This window comes from Danio aesculapii, chromosome 3 (genome assembly GCF_903798145.1).
Source record: "Danio aesculapii chromosome 3, fDanAes4.1, whole genome shotgun sequence".
Classification (NCBI taxonomy): Eukaryota; Metazoa; Chordata; class Actinopteri; order Cypriniformes; family Danionidae; genus Danio; species Danio aesculapii.
In genome coordinates, this window is record NC_079437.1 from 52,274,269 (window position 1) to 52,297,863 (window position 23,595).

At 36.3% G+C, this 23,595-nt stretch overlaps 1 protein-coding gene across 2 annotated transcripts in view; it reads right to left on the minus strand.

Moving 5' to 3' along the window:
* The window catches only part of mrtfbb (myocardin related transcription factor Bb), a 92,002-nt gene that overhangs the window by 36,546 nt on the left and 31,861 nt on the right, over positions 1-23,595 (minus strand). The window contains exon 3 of one of the 2 annotated variants that reach the window (XM_056454224.1): positions 22,590-22,835. In XM_056454224.1, the coding sequence (XP_056310199.1) occupies positions 22,590-22,743 (154 nt within the window). In that variant the 5' untranslated portion in view covers positions 22,744-22,835. Of the gene's footprint in view, positions 1-11,172; positions 11,443-22,589; positions 22,836-23,595 lie in introns of those variants that run through there. The other variant, XM_056454225.1, reaches the window with a different exon arrangement.

The window sequence follows — 23,595 nt, forward strand, 5'->3', positions numbered from 1 at the left end:
CTTATTCACAGCCTATGCAGGTTCTGTTCACTAAAGTAGACTTTATTCACAGTTGTGCACACGCCCTCTCTGTGGTAACGGATTTATTACATGAAGACAGAAATGCCATTTTTGGGTGAATTATGCCTTATAAATACAGTGGGTGACTTTTTAAACACCATTTTGAGGTGTCCAAGTTGTTGAGCAACTTATATAAAACAATGTGAAAAACTTGTGCGACTGCCTTTCTGCTTCTGACCTTGAAAATATAATTGGCCGAATTGTAGAAATGCTGAATTAAGATCATCTATGGGGTCGAATCGAGCTCATGATCATTTTTCGATTAATCGTGCAGTCTTAAGAAGGAGCACTATCCTGCTAAAGAATTAGCCCTCTCCTGTGGTTTGTAATGTAATAGGCAGCACAAATGTCTTGATACTTAAGGTGTCGAAATTGACATCCACTCTGCAGATCTCTCGCATGCCCCATACTGAATGTAACCCCAAACCATGATTTTTTCTTCACCAAACTTGACTGATTTCTGTGAGAATCTTGGGTCTATGTGGGTCCCAATATGTCTCCTGTAGTATTTGTGATGATTGGGATGCAGTTCAACAGGTGATTCATCTGAAAAATCGACCTTCTGCCACTTTTCCAAATTACTAAAAGTAAATATTTGTTGCTCTTACAACTGGAATTGAAAACAAGACTTTTGTCAGATAGTATAGTTAACTAAAAATGTAAAATATATTCAATATATTGGTTAAACTATTTTTTTTAGCTTAACCAAATAAATATGGCTAAAAATGACCACAATTAGTAAAAATGACAAATCAAATTACTTTAAAATCAAGTCATTTATTTATTTAATTTATTTATTTTAGGGCCATAACACCCATGCATTGAGAGAACTTGGAATAGAATAAAAGTATAAAATGAAATCAAAAAATTTATGAAATAACAACAGCATCAACAACAAAAATCAACGCCAAATCATAAATGACAACAAACAAATCCATAAAATTGGGTATTGGTTGAACTAGCTATTTGACAGCTATTAAAATCAAATTACTTTGAAATGAAGGGTGCCAAACTCTTCTATTTTAGGGCCATAATAGCCATGCCTTGGGAAAACATGGAGAACATGGACGGTTTATTCCACTGTGGTGACCCCTGATAAATCAGGGACTATGCCAAATGAAAATGAATAAATGAATGACATTGAATCAAACAATTATAATATAACAACATCAACAATAAAAATCATAACAGCAAATAATAAATGGCAACAAACAAATTCATAAAATGGGGAATTAGTTGAACCGACAGCTATTAATCTTGACATCATTTAGTTTAAAAGCTTTACATTTGTTTTCAAAACCCTTGCAGTACATGTTGAAATGATATTAATATGGTTAATACTGGTAGCGCTGCATAGTTTTGGTGTGTCTTGAGATAAATCACATGTAATCACTGTTTTAAAACCAAGCGAAAGAAACCACCAAATATACAATCCATCATTTTCTCTTTCATCTGAAATGTTTCGATGTTAAAGGTCAACCCAAGATTTGTACTTTATGCAACGCAATAAAAATCTCAACAGCGCTGACCTCGAAAGCAAACATACAACAGCACACTGTTTATAAAAGGGATCAACAACAGAACGGCGTCCAAAGCACAAAATAATAAACAGCGCAACGGTCCTATCAACTGCACAAGGTGATGTCATCTTAAATCTTTGGCTCTGGATTCGCTGCCCATAAAAAGCGAGATGCGAGGCGTTATTGGTTTGAACGAGGAAGCATTGAAAACATCAAAAAGACATCGAATGCCTGAGTGAAAAGGTGAAATGCGGGACGATATGCACAGCCTGCTGCACCCAATGCCATTTCTCCATCCCACAAGACGGTTGGGTTTATGCATTTCAAAACACTAGTGTGGGCATGTTGGTTCAAGAGAAGAACAGCACTCCTCTGCAAAACATTCGGAGAGGAGGGCGACAGTTGATAGTGACAAATGGGATGCTGGAGAGCGGAACATGCCCAGCAGAGGCAATCTGATTGGCTGAGGATTGAGGCACAGCACACCCAGTTCTGCTCCAGTCCCAGGAGAGCGACCACTCTGTCTGACTCACCCTTGCTAAAATAAACCCAGCCGTTGTGAGAACAAGGCCTGGGAAACACACGATTTTGGAAATGGCATGGAGGGGGTGTGGATGCGGAGCACATGCATTCTGTATTACACACTTGTGAAAATAACGGTTCCATAAGAAGTTGTTCTTCTGCAATGCAATAGAAGAATGATTTTTGTGTGACGAACGCTTCAATGAATTGTTCTTGACACATTTTCTTAGTGTTGGCTGTGCATAATTGTAGTTTAGTTCTTTTGGTCTCGATCAAAACCCACACAAACATAATATATAGTCTGTAATATATAGTAATATATAGTCAGTAATATATAGTCTGGTTCACACAGTCATTTTTATGACAAGACCTAAAGTTTTTGTTTTAAAGTAATTTGGTTTTGTTTTTTGGTCTGAGAAAGAAAGAAAGAAAAATATATTTTTAAACATTTTAAATGTAATAGTATTAATAACTAATTTCTCAATTTTAATAATTAATTATTCATACACTCACCGGCCACTTTATTAGGCACACCTGGCCAACTGCTCATTACTGCAAATTTCTAATCAGTTAATCACATGGCGGCAACTCAATGCATTTAGGCATGTAGACATGGTCAAGACGATCTGCTGCAGTTCAAATTGAGCATCAGAATAAGGAAAAAAGCTGATTTAAGTGACTGAATGTGGCATGGTTGTTGGTGCCGAACAGGCACTAAGTCTGAGTATTTCAGAAACTGCTGATCTACTGGGATTTTCATGCACAACCATCTCTAGGGTTTACAGAAAATGGTCTGAAAAAGAGAAAATATCCAGTGAGCGACAGTTCTGTGGGTGCTAATTCCTTGTTGATGCCAGAGGTCAGAGGAGAATGGCCAGTAACAACAGTAACTCATATAACCACTCATTACAACCGAGGTATGCAGGAAAGCATCTCTAAACGCACAACATGTCGAATCTGGAGGCAGATGGGCTACAGCAGCAGAAGACCACTCCGGGTGCTACTTCTGTCAGCAAAGAACAGGAAACGAGGGCTACAGTTTGCACAGGCTCAACAAAATTAGACAATAGATGACTGGAGAAATGTTGCCTGGTCTGATGAGTCTTGATTTCTGCTGCGACATCAACAACATGAAAGCTTGGATCCATCCCGCCTTGTGTCAATGGTTCAGGCTGGTGGTGGTGGTGCAATGGTGTGGGGGATTTTTCTTGGCTCACTTTGGGCCCATCAGTATCAATTGAGCATCGTGTCAACGCCACAGCCTCCCTGAGTATTGTAGCTGACCATGTCCATCCCTTTATGACCACAGTGTACTCATTTTCTGATGGCTACTTCCAGCAGGATAACGTGCCATGTCATAAAGTGCAAATCATCTCAGACTGGTTTCTTGAACATGACAAAGAGTTCACTGTACTCAAATGGCCTCCACAATCACCAGATCTCAATCCAATAGAGCACCTTTGGGATGTGGTGGAATGAGAGATTCGCATCATGGATGTGCAGCCGACAAAACTGCAGCAACTGCGTGATGCGTTCATGTTAATAAGGACCAAAATCTCTAAGGAATAGTTCCAGTACCTTGTTGAATCTATGCCATGAAGGATTAAGGCAGTTTTGAAGGCAAAAGGAGGTCCAACCCGGTACTAGTAAGTGACTAATAAAGTGGCCGGTGAGTGTATTTTACCAAGATATTCAGCTTAAAAGTGTATTTTAAAGGCTTAATTTGGTCAATTGGGAACTAGTCAAATTATGCTTATTAGCAAAAGTATTGAATTGCAATGGACAGCACTGGAACTATGATGAAAAAAGTATGCTCAAGCCTTTGTTCTTTTTATGATTTAATATGATCATGTTTTGTTATTAATTTATTAAAATGTATTGGGTAAGTGCTGCATTCGTATTTCAGTCAAACCCCATCAGAATGTTTTGGAATCCTCATGTTTTCAGCTTGTTTGGTGTTCTCCAGCATTCAGCTGGCAGTGTTCACACTTATTCAAATGAACCGCACAATCAGATCAGTCACACCAGAGTTTGTTTCAATTGAAGCAAACATGCCAAATGTGCACACCCTTTAATAATTGAAAGACCTTTTCACCACTGAAGAGCCTTTTGTTCATTTGAATGTACTCTGGAATTTCAAATTTCCTTTTTGGTCTAACTAGTTACAAAGTAACTGCAATTAAATTACTTTTCTACTAAAAAAAAGTATGCAGCAATGGCGTGAATGATTTTAGTATGGCACCCTACCATGGAAGAATGAATGTAGCAGAAACCATGGTACGGGATTACTTAAAATATTTAGGTAATTTAATTACAGTTACTTATAATGTACTTGCATTAAATACTGTACATAAAGTTAACAGTTCTTTATAAATCAATTTAGAGCAGCATTTTAATTGCATTTTTTGATATACAACTATATTTCATATGTATATACTATAGACGGTTACAATTATAAGGATGATTGAACTTGCGTAACATGAAATTAAATGAGTGAGTAATTAGTTAATGAAAATATAAGGTATACATTCAGAGAAGCACAGTAAGGCCCAATCCCATTTATACCCCTTAGCCCTTCCCCTTTTATCTTGTTTTGTGAGTTCACATGAAGGGGTCCCAAAGGCATAGCGCATAGGAAGGGGCAGATACCCCTTTAAACTGAGATTTTTCAGGACCACACTCGAAACCAAGGGGTAAGAACATTTCCCAGAATAGGCCAGCCACAACGACAGCATAGTTGAACCCGGAAGTAAGGAGATCCACAAATTAGTATTTCTTGTTATTATCACAAACTTTTACAACAAACAAATCATATGTTTTAATACATTCATAATGGCATTCGTGTTTTATAGCCATGCTTTAAAAAAAAAACACGCTAAAATAAAACCCGCAAAATTGTGCTTATAATAGTAAAACTCATAATAGTAGTCATTATAGTAGTCCCACAACATACTGACACTCAATGACACTCGAATACCCTGTCAGAACAGTCTAGTGGCTGGGACTGAGCTTTTTACAGTGTCTAGTATAATGTTAATGTTGTGTTTTGGTGTGTTTCTATAGATGAATATGGCCACTGTGTAAATGCGCAGTACAATTATGATCTTATTGCCACATTAGATCATTATGATAACATAATATATGCCTTCAGTGATTTCTTGAAGATAAATACCCAAAAAATAACACAACTGGAATAACTACAGCAGTTCATCTGATCTCATATGAAGCAAGAGATCGCGATGACATTTGATGACGTGTGCAGGTGCTGAAGTGCTGTACCATTTCTTAGGGGTAAATTTTGAAGCCCTTCCCCTTCACACTTTGTTTTAAGGGCCAAGGGAAAGGGGTAGGGGTACAAAAATAGAATTGGGATAGGGTCTAATTATGTAATATATTGTGGTGAATTATAATATACAGATTTTGTTCACCTAAAGAATGATAGATTTGTGAAAAAATCAAGAAACACTTTGATAAGAAATGTATCACTATTCTATATAAAATGTGGTGTCGTTAATGTGGAACGTTTTGAAATTTTCAAGTGCTGTTTTGAGCTTTAAATAAAACTAAAAGTGTCTGTTTGACTTAAATTAAAAAGGTTTAATTTCTACTGTCTACATGCATTGAGATTTATGGTAATTTTTAAGTAGCATTAAGTCAAGATCACTGTAAAAAATGCTAGGTTACACACAAATCCTTCAGGTTGTCCCAACACAAATCAATTAAGTTAACTTGATTGTTTTTACAAATTGAAGTGGATCGAACATAAAACAACTAAGTTGTTCCAAAAAAACCTCAACATTTGGGTTGATTCAGCTGATTTTAAACATGCAGCAAAACTATTTTTGGAGTGTAATTAAATGACTCATTGAGAAACCAAGTTACGTTTCAGACAAAGTAACTAGAAAAGTAATTTAAATGGCATTTTAATGATGCAATTAGCAATTGATTACTTTTTACTTTTTAGTAACTTACCAAACACTCGATGGCAATGAACAACATTTCTTTTCAAAAAGTGAGCTAAAGAAAAATAATGGTCAGACTAAAGGAGGGGGGCCTGAGAGCCTCTCCCACACCACCCTGCCCCCAAAAGCTTGGAACACTCTGTCCCAATCCAGGAGGCAGTGCGTTTCAATATTAAAGCTGTTATCCATTGCAAATCAAGATCCGTGCCACCACTGAGTGGCTTTTTTCAAAAAACAATGTGGCGAATGAAGCCTGTTGAAAGAGTAATACCACAATCATCTTCATGTCATGCCTGCAGTCATCCCAGTGTTTGCTGAGCTGATGTCATTCCTGATGTTCTCCGCTGAACCCTGACTGACCTTCATGTGGCTCCGGGCCTCACTCTCTAGCTGTACAATAAACAACAGGCAGCTCGGAGCCCGGTATATGCCTCACTTCTCTAAACCCTCTCAAGATTCAATCCAAAGCCAAGCCTAAAGCTGTGGTCAGATTGATCATTGTTTGATGAGGTTTTGCTCTAGGTGAAATTCGGTCATTTTGATAATAATCAGGGACTGGGTATTTTGTGACAGACTTCACCACACATTAAAGGGATAGTTCACTTTTTTTTATTATTATTGTTAATATACTCCCCCTTAAGTGGTTCAAACTTCTATAAGTTTCTTTTCTGTGTTGAAAACAAAAGAAGATATTTTAAAGAATGTTGGAAACCTGAAACCATTGACCTCCATTATAAAAAACACTCAAAAAATTTACATTTGCTGTATGTTCAAACTACTTTGACTTTGAAAAAGACTTTTTCTTGAGTTTTTTTGTGGGGGAAACTTACTTTTTTATGTTTAATCCACCTAAATTTGTAAAAAACTAATAAATTAACTTAATTGCTTTATGTTCCTTTACATATCAATTATGTGAAACCCAGCATTTTTACAGAGTATAGAAGACAACTGATGCCAGTTTTCAAAATTTTTTTTCAAAATAAGTTTTTTTTGTGTTAAACAGAACAAAGAAACTGGGTGAATAAACAATTTTTGTGTGAACTATGTCTTTAAATTGAGATTATTCATCTCAATGGTAGAAAGAATTGTATATATTTATAAAGACTTGATATACCTCAAGCAAAACTGAAGGACAAACTATGGAGTCAGATCAGTCTCAAAAATAATACATTTACAAAATATAACTCAAACATCCACAACACAATTCACATTTACAAAATGAAATTCGCAAGTTCACAAAATACGATCCAAAAGTGCACAAATCCAATTTGTACTTCAAAACCGGGTTCATAAATACACATTTTCAATTCATAATTTCAAAACACGATTCAAAACTGCACAAATCTAATTCGTACTTCAAAACACGATTCAAAAATATACAAACCCACTTCGCAAATTCAAAACACTATTCATAAAATGCACAAATCCAATAAGCACGATTTAATAAGCACGATCCAATAAGCACGATTTAAAGCACGATTCAAAAATGCACAAATCCAATTTGTACTTTAAAACACGATTCATGAATACAAAAATCACAATTCGTAACCTTGCTGAAAAATCCAGCTTAAACCAGCCTAGGCTGCTTGGCTGGTTTTAGCTGGTTGACCAGCCTGGTTTTAGAGGGGTTTTGGTCATTTCCAGGCTGGTTTCCAGCCATTTCCAGCCTGGTCTTAGCTGGTCAGGCTGGAAAATGACCAGCTAAAACCAACTAAAACCAGCTTGACCAACCTGGTTTAAGCTGGACATAGCTGGTTTTGGCTGGGCTCCCAGCCTGGCTAGGTGGTCAAGCTGGTTTTAGCTGGTCATTTTCCAGCCAGCCTTCCAGCTAAGACCAGGCTGGAAATGGCTGGAAACCAGCCTGGAAATGGCCTAGGTTGGTTTAAGCTGTTTTTTCAGTAGGGAAATTCAAAACACAATTCAAAAATGCACAAATCCAATTTGTAAATTCAAAGCACGAACCAAAAATACACAAATCTATTTCGTACATTCAAAACACGATTCAAAAATACACAAATCCAATTCGTAAATTTAAAACATGATTCATTAATACACAAATCCAATTCGTAAATACAAAACACTTTATTAATACACAAATCCAATTCGTAAATTCAAAGCACGATTAAAAACTACGCAAATCCAATTCATTTGGCGAAAATATTTATGATTTTTACTTGTGAATTCATGAATTGTGTTTTGAATTTACACATTGTACTTTGTAAATATACATTGTGCTGTGCATGTATGGATTTTTATTTTGTAAATGTATTATTTTTGAGACTGATCTGGCTCCATAACAAACTACCGTGATTTCAACCAAAATCAGACCCAACAAAGTTTCTGTGAGGAAAGTTTCACCCCAAACATGGTTTGCATTAGTTTCAGATAGCTCAAGCAAATTCATCACTGACAAAAATAAAGCCACTTCTTTTAAAGCCCTCTCATGCTTCAAAATACCCTGAAAAACAAACCGAATTGATGTAATTTCAAGCATAATCAGGACAAAATGAAGTTTGTTTTGGGACTGTTTGAAAGTAAACTTTCTGGAAAAAAGCATTTCACATTTGTTCGCTAAAACACTTCTAACACAATCTGGATTGACATTATTTTTAAAAAATTAGTTCCAGAAGTTTGAAAGTGAATAATTTAGTTTGTACTAATGTCAGATAGATACAAATTCACAATTTTAAAAAGAACTAACCAGACTGTTGTCATTTCAAGCATTAAACCCTGCTCAGGTCTTTCAATCTCTATACCGATAAGAGAGAGAGAGAAAAAAGCTACATGTACAAGTAATGTCTGTGTGAGCTGTGCTTCACACATCTACTACTATTGACAATCAACAAAAAACTTTTTTTGCCCACTTAATTTTGCTAATGTGACCACACCTTGACGCAACCAGACGCTGCAATCATAAATTAAATGAATGGGCTGTGTTATGGCTACTGAGCCTGTTAACGCTGACTAAACCAAGCTGTTTATGAAACACTCTGACATGGACCTGGGCTGTGTTGACATTACAGTTAGCAGCTCGAAAGATGACTGTATCTTCATGGGTGTTCAGGAGGACAGCAGAGATTTGAGATCTGATAAACGAATGTATTAATGAGATTTTGAGGTTCATCAATAGGCACAACTCTTAAAACTGACATCATTTACACTAGTGTAAAGTAACAAATTACAAATACTCAGAATACTATAACTGAGTAGGAAATGTACTCATTTCTAAGTAGTTTTATAAATGTGTACAATTACTTGAGTACATGTTTAGTGCTGTATCAGTTATTTTACTGTGCTATTTTGCTTCAACCTGCAGTCATTGCTTTATTTTGATTGGCTAAGTAGAATAATCCATCATGTGATTACCCAATCAAATTGCGCATAGGAAAATCTCTTTAAAAAGACATTTAAAGTGTCCAAGAAGATGCAAAACCATTACACACAATGACTGAGACTATTTAGACTGGAATATAATAATATACTAACTACTCTTGAGAATTTTTAGAAGGGCTACTACTTCTCACTCAAACTTTGAGCAGTATTCACAACAGAAGACGAACAATGCCTACTGTATGATAAGGGAAATTGCCTTAAACAATAACAAAATGCACTACAGAATGTTACGTTTTCAAACACATACAAAATTCCATGTACTCTATCAGTGCTGCATGAGGTTGGTTTGTGCCACCAACTGTTGGAAACTCATGACTTGTTAGTCAAAGTTCAATTACTAATCAATAACATATAGTCACAGTTACATTTTTTGCATCTAAGATTACATAGACTACACGCTGCATGTAAAACGAATCAACCTCCAGCTAAACTTTTAATTTGTAAGTATATACTCACTACTCTTAAGTATTTTTAGAAGGGCTACTACATTTTACTCAAACTTTGAGAAGTATTCACAACAGAAGATGAAGGATGTCTACTGTTTGATAAGGGAAATGACCTTAAACAATAACTAAATGCAGTACAGAATGTTACGTTTTCAAACACATGCACAAATTGTATGTACTGTGCTGCATGAGGTTGGTTTGTGCTGCCAACTGTTGGAAGCTCATAATTTGTCAGTCCGAGTTCAATCCTAAACAATAACATATAGTCACAGTTACATTTTTGCACCTAAGGTTACAAAGATTTTGCACCGCATGTAAAACAAATCAACCTCAAACTAAACTTTTAATTTGTAAGTACATACTCACTACTTTTGAGTATTTTTAGAAGAGCTACTGTACTACTTTTTACTCAAACTTTGGGCAGTATTCACAACAGAAGATGAAGGATGCCTACTGTATGATGATGGAAAATGGCTTTTAACAATAACTAAATGCACTACAGAATGTTACGTTTTCAAACACATTAACACATTTTTTGTACTCTATCAGAAACTCAAAGCTTGCTAGTCAGAGTTAAATCCTAATCAATTACATATAGTCACAGTTACATTTTTGCATCTAAGGTTACATAGATAACAAGATAAACTTTGAATTTGTAAGTATATACTCACCACTCTTGAGTATTTTTAGAAAGGCAACATTTTATTCATATTTTGAGCAGTTTTCACAACAGACACTTTTACTCCACTACATTATGACAAACAATGGTACTATTCCTCGAGTATGACTTTTCAGTACTCATTCCACCGCTGTATATATATCCAAAAGATAACGTCATGCACTTGAAAGTCTAGTTGTTGAGAAACCTGTAGAGAGCTGTTCCTCCCATAAGGCATTAAATGCAGATAAACTTCCTGAAGTGACACAATAAGAGCTCTAAATGATTAACTGAAGGGTGAGGTAATGTTTGGGTGTATGTTTGAATGAAAACCTAGATGATAAGATGACAGCACAATGTATCTGGCATCAGACATCCAAGAAAAAAACAAAACACGTTCAACCTTGAGTCAAAATCTATCACTATTTATGACATTATAATTCTGTCAAGCGCATTTGTAGTACAACATTTGTACACACTCCGGATCCTCTCAACATGTGCTCTGCTAATAATTACCAGCTGCTGTGAGTTTAGCATCAGCTTCAATTCATGCTCTCATAAATCCATGCACACAGGAATTTTAGGAAAGGTTTTTAAATATTTGCATTTACCCCTGCAGACATTCAGCGTCTCCACTTCAAGGCAGGCCATGGAGATGAGGGACGGATCGGACTGCTGCCGTGTCTGGAGTCCCATGGATTGCTATGGGAAATCAGGGCCGAGGCAAAAAACGGCAAGATCTGTCAGGAAATTCCCCAGCGTGGAGCTCAAATCCAGACCGTTCCGACAAGTTCCTTCACCGGCTCTGTCTCTAGACTGGCTGTGTGAGTGTTTGTGGGTGTGTAGTTCTCCCAGGCGCAGTGACTGACAGCAGAGGTGGGGCTACAGAGCTCTGGCTGTTAACCCTCTACAGCACTTCATCATCCTCTCGGGCAATAAAGAGGAACTCGATGCAAAAAATATTCACGCCAAGCCAGAACTTCCTACAATATCGCAGCATACTTCAGCTTTCACAATGAGAACAGAAAATGTGCAGCTTTTTGACCTCTAAAACATGATGTCATGGAAGAAAAACAGCAAAAACAACCCCCCGGGATGCCTCTGTTTGTCTTTGTCACTTAAAGTTGACAGAATTCATATCCAGGGTTTACAGTTCCTTGTTTGTTTTTCAGAAATCCGACTTTCTAATAAAGCACAGCGTGTCTCCAGGGGTTTTCTGGCAAAAAAGCCATTAAATTTCTTATCTACAGCCAGGGTTGTTGTTTTTTTTTTTCATAGTCGCTGGAGATTAATAATGCAGAGGGAAAGAAAATATTTAAACAAATCCTATCTGAATCTGCCAAAGTGATTAAACACAATGGAACAGGAACGTCCCGGGGGAAAAACAATGGGAAAAGTTGTCCCGGGCCCAGTATGGTGCTGCGTGGTTTAGTTTACTCGGTGGGATTAGTGGAGCAGGAACTGGGGATGTGCAAAGCTATTTTTGTGGGTGGGTTGAGTGATTGATAAACTATAGTTTAAATAATCCATGAATTATTAAGGTAAACTCTACACACACACACACACACACACACACACACACACACACACACACACACACACACACACACACAAAAAAATCTCATTATTTATACACCCTCATCACAATCTACACTAAAAAAAACTATATTTGCTGTTTGTTCAACCTACTTTTTTTGCGGGGACAACTTAATTGTTTTATATTCAATCTACTTAAATTTCTAAAAATGAATAAGTTAAATAATTTGTTTTTGGACAAAATGAAAAAATTGTGTTGAGCCCAGCATTTATTACAGTGTACAGTACATGTTTGTGTATGATCATTGCCGAGTCAGCACAAAGTTGATAATTTTACTCATGAATTTAGATGACACCTGTCCTCTGAACTCACCATGAATCCAAAATGATACCAATATAACAGTTTCGGTGAGTACACTAAAAACTTATGAGGAAAAAAAAAAGTGTATCATAATACTTGATCCGTGAATTATGTCTTACATTTTTTTCTTTTTGTTTCTGTTTTAATTTACTGGTCTGTTTTTAACTTTTTTAATCCAACCAAAAAGCACAGAGTAAATCACTCATGGTTCTTGACTGAAAAACATTTTGAGTTTTAACAAAAATGTACCTATATTTATTTGGATAGTTTATGTAATTTTATGTTTGATTAAAATTATTCATGCTATTGCTTAGTTCATATTTTTATTTGTTTTAGTTTTGTACTCAAAAATAAATGTAAATAAATGTAGTACTCAAGTACTAAAAATATTTTCTTTTGTTATAATGTTGATTTATTATATTCTTGTAAAACAAATATCTGAATACATGATAGCGTTGATCAAAAACCCACTAAAACAGTTTTTGTGTGTGTCTGGGCCAGGGAAAATTTTGCCAGTGTAAGTTTAAAAGCTGAAACACAATGTAAGATTGTAAAGTGGTAGTTAAGTAAGTAAAGTAAAGTTTCCCAGTGATGGGTTGCAGCTAGGGCATCTGCTGCGTAAAACGTGCTGGATAAGTTGGTGGTTCATTCTGCTGTGGCAACCCCAGATTAATAAAGGCAAAGCAAGGCAAGTTTATTTATATAGCACATTTCATACACAGTGGCAGTTCAAAGTGCTTTACATAAACAGGAATAAAAGAGACAAACACAAGAAAAATAAAAACAAATAATAAAAATGATTAAAAACAGATAAAAACAGATTAAAATGTGTTAAAAACAGATTATAAAAGAATGAAAAAGAAGAGAAAAACATAATAGTGCGAACTGTCGGATGTAGCACAGTGCTCATTCAGTAAAGGCACAACTAAACAGATGTGTTTTCAGTCTTGATTTGAATGTGCCTAATGTTGGAGCACATCTGATCATTTCTGGAAGCTGATCCAGCAGCGGGGGGTGTAGTAGCTGAAAGCCGATGCACCCTGCTTTGACTGAACTCTTGGAATTTCTAGTTTATATGATCCTAAAGATCTGAGTGATCTGTTAGGTTTGTATTCAGTGAGCATATCTGTAATGCATTGAGGTCCTAGGTCATTTAGTAATATACAGACAAGTAATAATACTTTAAAATCTGAATGTAACTGGGAGCCAGTGTAAAGACCTGAGGACAGGTGTGATGTGCTCTGAATTCCTGGTTCTGTAAAGAATCCTGGCAGCAGCTTTCTGGATGAGCTGTAACTGTCTAACTGTCTTTTTGGGAAGGCCAGTAAGGAGGCCGTTACAGTAATCCACCCTGCTGCTGATAAAGGCATGAACAAGTTTCTCTAATTCTTCACTGGAAACAAAGCATATAATTCTTGCAATGTTTTTGAGATGATAGTATGCTGAATTACTTACTGATTTGACATAACTACTGAAACTCATATCTGACTCCAGAATCACAACAAGATTATTGACCTTATTTTTGTTGTTTGGCCTATAGAGCCAAGGTACGCATTCACTTAGAGAAACTCACCTCTGTTCCCAAATGCAATGACTTCAGTTTTCTCTTTGTTTAACTGAAGAAAGTTTTGGCACATCCAACTGTTAATTTCATCAATGCATTGGCAGAGGCTGTAGTCATTAGGCAGTAAGGCTAAGTAGATCTGAGTGTCATCAGCATAGCTGTGGTAGGAGATTTGGTTATTTCTTATTATTTGGCTCAGAGGGAGCATATAAAGGTTGAACAGGGACTAAGCTGAAAAAAAATGAATGAATAAATGAATGAATGAATAGATAAAAAAAAAAAAAATATATATATATATGCTTTGTGTGGTTTTTGAAGTGTCAGCTTTGCGGAGACCCATACAATTGTATTGTTTGAAGATAAATTTTATTTCTAAAAGTCTCAGTTTGTGTAACAAAACTGCCTGTTTCAGGTTATCCGAAACATCTGAAGCATTCAATTTAGCAGGTGGTTAATATAGACAATGCATTTGTATTTTCAAAACTAGTAAATGGGAGTGGAAAAAAGAAACGGGTCTTGAGACACATCTCAAAACACAAGAACAAAAATCACAGGACAAAATCTGCTTGTGTACTAGTGTTCATTCATTCATTTTCCTTCGATTTAGTCCCTTTATTCAACAGGGGTCGCCACAGCAGAATGAACCGGCAACTTATTAACATATATAACTTAGTATATGTTTTACACAGCGGATGCTTCTAGCTGCAACCCAGTGCTGGGAAACATCCATGCACTCTTATTCACACACACACTCATATAATACGGCCAATTTAGTTTATTTAATTCACCTATACCTGCATGTCTTTGGACTGTGGGGGAAACCAGAGCACCCAGAGGAAACCCACATGAACACGGAGAGAACATGCAAACTTCACACAGGAATGCCAACTTGCCCAGCTGGAACTCGAACCAATGACCTTCTTGCTGTGAGATGCTAACTACTGAGCCACCATGTCGCCCTGTACTAGTGTTCCTGAAGGGAATTAATTTAGCTCTATTTTTTACAGTATCAATACAGTAAAGTCATGGAAGTTTTCAAAAAAGCTTATTTACATCACAATTAATTACAATTACAGAACAGTTCAAAAACATCAATGTACAAACAGATCTCACAGAACATTTCATTTCCACTTAGAAATGTGTAGGTCGTGAGATGACCTGTGGGAACATTGACATCAGTGTTTGAGTAGGGGAATTTATAAACAGCGCTGACGTTAAGTTTCACTCTGCTAGACGGGTGGGTAGAAAAGAGGAAGGATGGGTACGGCCTGTCCTCTAGCCTGAGCAGGAACAGATCATGTTGATTTAGGCCAGACTAACAAACCCTAAATGAGCTCATAATATCTTTAGGCAGCGGCGAGCAGGAATCAATTACGAGCACAATACAAGAAAAGAGTGTTCCTTTTAAAGGTATTTATTGCTGCAGTTCTTCTGATAAACGACGTTCACTCAAACTCATAACTTAGTATCTCTAAGCTGATAAAAAGCAGAAACGATGTCTCGTGTTTGGATTTATTGCGGGACTCTTTCAAGTCTATCATCATACACTGAATGTTATGAGGTGGTCTGTTGCGCATTACGCTCTCGTTAAGCACAGCTTGTACAATGAGCTTTGAGTGTGGCTCAGCATTCTCAACTGAGGTCAATCGGTTTGAGTTTTTAGTGACCACCCTATACACTATTAAAGATTTGATTACATATTTGACTTCTACTCTAATCAATAAATGTATATATACAGTAAAATAAATCAGTCAAGTTTGGTGAAGGAAAAATCATGATTAAGGGTTACATTCAGTATAGGGTGCCAGATCAGTTACCAGACATGAACATTATTGAGCATGTCTGGGGTAAGATGAAGGTGGAGGCATTGAAGATGAATCTAAATCTGATTCTTGATGAACTCAGGGAGTCCCACAAGACTTTCTTTGCCATTCCAGATGACTTTATTAATAAGTTTTTTGAGTCATTGCAGAGATGTATGGATGTCCTCCAAGCTCATAGGAGTCGTACACAATATCAATTCTTTTTCCACTGAATCATAAACTTTATATTCTATACTGTACATTATCTGTGTTAAGTTTCAAGACTTGTGTCCAAGCAAAGTCAGACCTTACTGTTAAACAATTACAAATCAAGGCATGGTCATACTTTATTTTTTGTAAAATAAGCACAATATAGAGGCCTTTGCCTTTCAAATATATATATATATATATATATATATATATATATATATATATATATATATATATATATATATATATATATATATATATATATATATATATATATATAGTTAATAAGTACATTTTCCTATATTATCTTATTACACATATCTAATCCTACTCAATACATATAGCTATAGCCAACTACTATTAATAAGCAGCAAATTAGGAGTTTATTGAGCAAAAATCAAAGTTAATGGTTTGTTTATTGTGAGAATTGTACCTTAAATAAAGTGCGACCTACATAAAATTAAATATTTTTTTAGTAATCTAACATTTCCAAAACCTACTGTACCTGTAAAGCTACCTGAAAAACTATAAAGCAGTGTTTTAAATGCAAAGTGTTGGCACACCAAATGTTGATTTGATTTAGTTAGCGTAAGTTCATTGATAAATAAAATGTATTTATGCATTGTTTTTGAAAGTCTCCTCATTTTAGAGCTTTTTTACACAAGTGCCTAAAGCAGGGGGGGCCCAAACTCGTTCTTGGAGGGCTGGTGTCCTGAAGAGATTGGTTCCAACCTCAGTTAGACACAGCTAATCAAGCTCTTTCTACTGTAGTTATGCTTGAATCTTTCAGGCAGGTGTGTTGAAGGAAGTTGGAGCTAAACTTTGCAGGTCACCGGCCCTTCAGGACTGAGTTTTGGCACCCCTGGTCTAAAGCTTTGAACAGTGCTGTAGCTTTGCAGGTAGGACTTTTGAAGTATTTTAGAGATGTTGCCAAAGTTCTTCTGGATTGAGTTTGTCTTAGGTTGTCATTCCAGACAGACTGTGTGAAGTACTGGCTGTTGTCTGACTCAATGTACAGACAATAATCTCACTTTTTAGGTACAATTAATGACAAAAATATTGTTTGGAAATGTAAATCGATATTTCAAACCGACATGCTACATAATATATTTTTGTTTTGGTAAAAATATCAGTGGCCTAAGACATTTGCACAGTATGTAAGTGTGTTTGTGTGTGTGTGTTTAAGACATTTAGCTTAGAATTTAAACTTCAAATATTAAAGGTCCCGTGAAGTGCTTGAAAATGGGCATTTTTATTTGAAGTTTGACATAATCCTAAAACACAAAGAGAGAGTGGGACGTTGTGTAGCTCCTCGTCTTTCAAAAAAAGACAGCCAATAGCATTTTGTTTTACCACAGCTCTGTCAGTGAGAGTGGTTGAGCTCAAATGCATCATATGAAAATTAAATGAGAAGTGCCTTGAAGGAGGTGGGGCATGTTAGATACTAGAGAGCATTTGATTGGTCAACAATTGATGAGAAACTGAAGTATGGGTTGACGTGAATAAAACTGTTGATCCATTTAGGCAGAAGTGACAAACTACAAGCTTTACACGTTTATATCGGTTTTATATCTTCTAAACTCAAACTTTGGCACTGTTTTGAAGCACACTAGCTTATAGATATCTTAAAAACGAACAATACTAATACTAACATCTAAAAAACGTTGTTAATTTCATGGGAACTTTAACAACCTGCATTTTGGCCAAATCTTGCAAAATATCTTTGCAAGTAGCAATAGCTGTAGCACAGAAGAATTATTGGATGGAAATATCTCCAGACATTGCTGAGGCCAGCAAAATCAACAGGGTATTTCCAATGTCATGTTAAATATGAAAGAGTCTTAGTGAGTCACAGTTTTAAGACTATTTTAATGCAAAATGTCTGAGAAAACCACTGATTACTCCTGACCATAATGAAGACAGTCATGTAGTGGACTCAAACGCTCATATGCCTGATGAGGTCTCTGTTTACTTCCCTTGAGCACTAAATTACCCAACAGTCCAGAGGACACGTTGACATTCTCAAGAGCAGGGATGTCCGCAGGGAGTAGGACAGATGTCAGTGTGTAATTTGGCGAGGTTCACGGCCAAACTGCCCACTGGACAAGCCATTCTAGTGCCTTCTTATTAGGGCTCATATACCAGTAAAAGATTTCCAGAAAGAGGCTTTGGCCAGATTTGTGAGAGCCAGACAGAAGGAAAAAGCGATAACATCGCAGTGACCATCAGTCAGAGCCAAGTTTATAAGATAAGAAGACAAGTAAAAAAATGTTCTGTCAACATTTACTCAACCTCATGCCATTTCATATGAAATCCATATGAGTTTCAAAAGAGAAATTTTGAAACCTTAATCACAATTTTCTGTGCAATGCAACTATACTTGGTAACTACACTGGATCAGTCCATTTGTCCAACAATTTGGAAACCAATAATTTGATTTGTGAGCTGAAAATGACCAACCAAGGCTATTTCTAGTCTATGTTGTGACTATTTCTAAACTATTTTTGAATTTTAATGATAATTGAGACGACGCAGTGGCGCAGTAGGTAGTGCTGTCACCTCACAGCAAGAAGGTTGCTGGTTCGAGCCTCGGATGAGTCAGTTTCCTCCGGGTGCTCCGGTTTTCCCCACAGTCCAAAGACATGTGGTACAGGTGAATTGGGTAGGCTAAATTGTCCGTAGTGTATGTGTGTGTGAATAAGTGTGTATGTGTTTCCCAGTGATGGGTTGCAGCTGGAAGGGCATCCGGTGCATAAAACAAATGCTGGATAAGTTGGCGGTTCATTCCGCTGTGGCGACCCCAGATTAATAAAGGGACTAAGCTGAAAAGAAAATGAATGAATGAATGATATTTGAATCATTCACTCAAATGGTTTTGTTTGAAAATAGATTCATTGAGGAATGAAAGCCCACAGTTTTGCTCTTAGATGCACTGCTGAATGTTCTGCTACAGGTTTGTTTGGAAATATTCACTCATTCATTCATTCATTCATTCGTTCGTTCGTTCATTCATTCATTCATTCATTCATTCATTCATTCATTCATTCATTCATTCATTCATTTCCTTCAACTTAGTCCCTTATGGCTGGATTTCACTGACTGGTACAGTACGGTACGGTACGGGTCACCTTTATCAGGCTTGCGTTTCCACTGCTAAAAGGGTACTCTTTTGGTGGGTGTGGTGTATGACATTAAGTTTCAGTCAATGTCATTGTCGCTTGAGAAAATGTCTACAGTAAAGCTGTACAGGTCGCTCACATATCATATCACATAAATATTTCTGTATAAACGTTTATTACTAACTTTTCCATGAACCTGATTTGATTATAACTGCAGATCAATGACAGTGTGAAATAGCCTATTGTAACGGGTGTAATTATTTAAAATAAACAAATAAATGCAACATATATGTACACACACAGACCTTTACAGTCTCCGATATGTTACCAATTTCGGAAAAACAACACACAGCATACATTTAGTCCTTATTTGGGTTCAAAACAACACAAAATATAGCCTACAGTCAGTGAAAACCTCTCGTGATGAAATTTGTCTTTAATCTTCAGCAGCACGTGTAGCCTCTTGGTAGAGGTAAGTAATTCCTTCATTCCGAGTTCATAATAGTCCAAAAGGTGATGATAATAGTTAAACATGGCAGATTGTTCATGTTTGGCTTCCGGCTTCTCCTCATGTTCCGGCTTCTCCTTTGTTTTTTGGCGTGTCACTTTCGCGTTTGTCAGTGTCTGACAGGATTGGGTTTCAAAAGCACGTCAATAATCAAGCGCACGTTATTATCATGAGCTCAAAATGTTTGTTATTACAGATATAGGCGTGCGGCGAGCGCAAGCAAGAAAGCGAAACCGCTCACGCTTCAGACTGGCTCGTAACAAACTACGAGGCACAGGGTAAAATCTGCTCTTCTTTTTGGCTTTGTGGCTGTTCATCAAGACGAAGACAAGGTTTGTTTGATCATTATTATATGTATATATAATTCCGCTGTAATCTCTCGGCTGTGTATTTAAAACATGGCGGTTCCATTGTTTTCATTGCGTGAGCCAATAGCGTTCAGCTGCGCGTCTAGCTCCGCCTTTTGGAACCCTTTCTCGTGTTTTGGTACCCTACTATTCCAGCATTTATTTTACGCAGCGGATGCCCTTCCAGCTGCAACCCAGTACTAGGAAACACTCATACACTCTCACATTCACACACTACAGCCAATTTTGTTCTTCTATTGTGCATGTCTTTAAACTGTGGGGGAAACCTGAGCACCCGGAGTAAATCCATGCGAACGCAGGGAGAACATACAAACTCTACACAGAAATGCCAACTGGGCCAGCCAGTACTCCAACCAGTGACCTTATTGCTGTAAGGGGACAGTGCCAACCACTGAGCCACCGTTTATAGATAAAACAGAAATATAGTATTTTATTCTATATATTTTGAACTGGTGAAAACACTTACTATCACATTTGCGATGATGCTTACATGTAGATATTCAGTATCTATTAAGAAGGTACTTGTACCAGATTAATAAGCAGTAGATAATGAATATGCACTAGCGGATAATGAGTGTGTACTAGTATTTAATGGAAACAAAAAAATACTAGATGCTCATCAATAAGAAGTAACATAAAAATAGATACCAGTATGCAGTGTTGGGCAATAACGCGTTATTAGTAATGCGCTACTTTAATGGCATTACCTTTGACAGTAACTAACACTGTAATGCATTACTTTTTAAATATATTAACTCTGTTATCGTTACAATATGATGCGTTTGTCCGTTACTTAATGAGTAAATTAATTTTAATTAAACTGCAGTCTAGCCTACATCTTCCTGTTTACAACGGCGATGCATTGTGGGATTGATGCATGCCAACCAACTACTGTAAAGAAGACACGTTGTGTACGAGGTGCCAGACTGGACAAAAGTCAAGCGAAAGCAGAGACCGAATGCGCGCAAAGTACAGTACATTTACTGTACATTTACATTTAACGTTACTATTATTAATTGCTATTACTAATACTACTATGTTTGCTGTTTCAAATAAATAAGCACACATTTGTTATCTGTATAAAAAAAATTATTAGTTTAGTAGACATAGTGACAAATTTTTGTTATATTTCTGTTATATTTAAAAATGCTGGTATTTTGTTTATTGTTTTACATATTTTTACAGCAGATTTTGCTCTTTGAATATACACAGCTTACTTTCCAGAAGTTTCCAAAAACATGACATACCACGATTAATTTGTGGATAGTTTGAAAATTGATCATCGATTTCATTTTTGAGCAGCTGTTATGTTTTTGTTTTGTTTAAAATTCATGTATTCATGAATGGTTGTCTATAATAGCCGAGTTTCACCAAATTGATTCTGAATGATAATTCAGATTACTTTCATTTATTTATTTCATTAAGGTTTTGTGTTTGTAGTATATTGTTATTAGTTTTCATACTCGTGAAGGAACGTGTTTAAGGGTTAATTACAACAACTTTTATGATGATGTAGCAACTTTAGTTTTTGTCTGTCTTGTGTTTTAGTTGTGAGAATGCAAATTAATTAAACCTGTGAAGCTGATCAACAGTGTATTTTCCATGCAGCAATTAAGTGACATTACAAGGGCATTAACAGGAGCATTAAACCTGTTCTTTGGAAAAGTAACTCAAAAATGACTTTTAACAGTAATGCATTACTTTATGGAGTAAGTAGTCAATAAGTAATTGAGTTACTTTTTGAATGAAGTAACTAATAACTAACTAGTTACTATTTTTCAGTAACTAGCACAACACTGCTATTATGTTTAAAAGTTCAAATGGCTTGCAATACAAAACTGATATATCTACCTGTTGATGCTAATTCAATTTCACCTCCTCATTTTCAAACTATTTCTCATAAAACTGAAGATGTTTGTATTGTCATTTAATATTTCTATGTTGCCAAAATGTTGGCGCATCACTACACAAAATAGAAAAGGATTTGTGTCACTAGCATAAACCTATCATAATCCAGAATTCAATTTATTGTCATTTTTCTAAACAACATAATTTATTTTGATTATTTTGGTGGAGACATTCGAACAAAAATGTGTTTGACAAAAGAAGGAAAGTCCTACTGCTTTGAAACACGATGATGGCGTATAAATTCTGACAGGATGATTATTTCTGAATGATCGACTGTTCCTTTGAGTTACTGCCAAACCAAAGCCGCAATATGACTGCGAGTCTAAAAAAACTCCTCTATATCGGAGACTTTCTGCAATCGCGCTCGACACAAAAATCTATCACATTAGATTAGCAGTCGCGCACACGAACCCGAGCCAAGAACACTTTGGAAAAGAGTTAAAGGCAGCACTTAAGACATGATTACATACTGGCGTTCGCATGCAATTCCTGTGTAATTCCCCACGTCTTACCACAAACAAATTTCTCAACCTTCTGGCAAGCCTTATTTTCTCAGTGTCAAATCGGGGCGGTAGTTTAACATATGAGGAGGAAATAGGAGCTTGGGAGCAGAGTTATGGCCTGAGGGGTCTGAACGAATGGTCTCACTCACCGTTCTTGCGCTCTTTAATGGGTGGAAGGCTTTGAGTGGGCTGAAGAGACAGTTCCTCCAGGTCATGGGTCACAGCTTCACTCCGTGGGCTCGGCACCAGCACCCCTAGAGCACTCACGTCACCCTCCACTCCCAGACTCCCCCGGGGCTCCATCTCTCCTCGGGGGGAGAGAGGAATGGGTCTCTCGCTCTCTGTGAAAAGTACCACAGCGGCACAGACGACTAGTGGGACGCTTAGACTGCAGCCTGCCGGAAAAACAAAAGGCTTTTAAGTGTTTTGCAGCGCTTGTAAACATTGGAAAGCCCTAATGGAGGTTTAAGTTGCTGTTGTTGCTGAGGTGTGGTGGCAAAACTAATTTACTTGTGTATGGTTGATTGTTAATAAACTTTAACTGGGCCAGAAATGCGGATGAGGTTAATGCATTTATTTGTATTGCATTACATTCACTGGTGATGGTAAACTTAGCTCACCTCAAAATGAAAATCTATGGAGCCAGATCAGTCTCAAAAATAATACATTTACAAAATTAAATCCATACATGCACAGCATAATGTATATTTACAAAATCTAATGTGTAAATTCAGAACACAACACAATTTGTGAATTCACAAGTAAAAATCATAAATATTTTCGCAAAATGAATTTGCATTTATGAATCGTGTTTTGAATTTATGAATTGTATTTGTGTATTTATGAAGTGTATTGAATTTAAAAATTAGAATATTTATTAAATATTTAAATAAATTTATTAAATTTAGAATATTAGAATATTTTTGAATCATGCTTTGAAGTACGAATTGGATTTGTGTATTTATGAAGTGTTTTGAATTTATGAATTGGATTTGTGCAGTTTTGAATCGCGTTTTGAATTTACAATTGGATTTGTGTATTTATGAATCATGTTTTGAAGAACGAATTGAATTTGTGTAGATTTTTTTATTGTTTTTTGAATTTATGCATTGGATTTGTGTATTTATGAATCATGTTTTAAATTTATGAATTGGA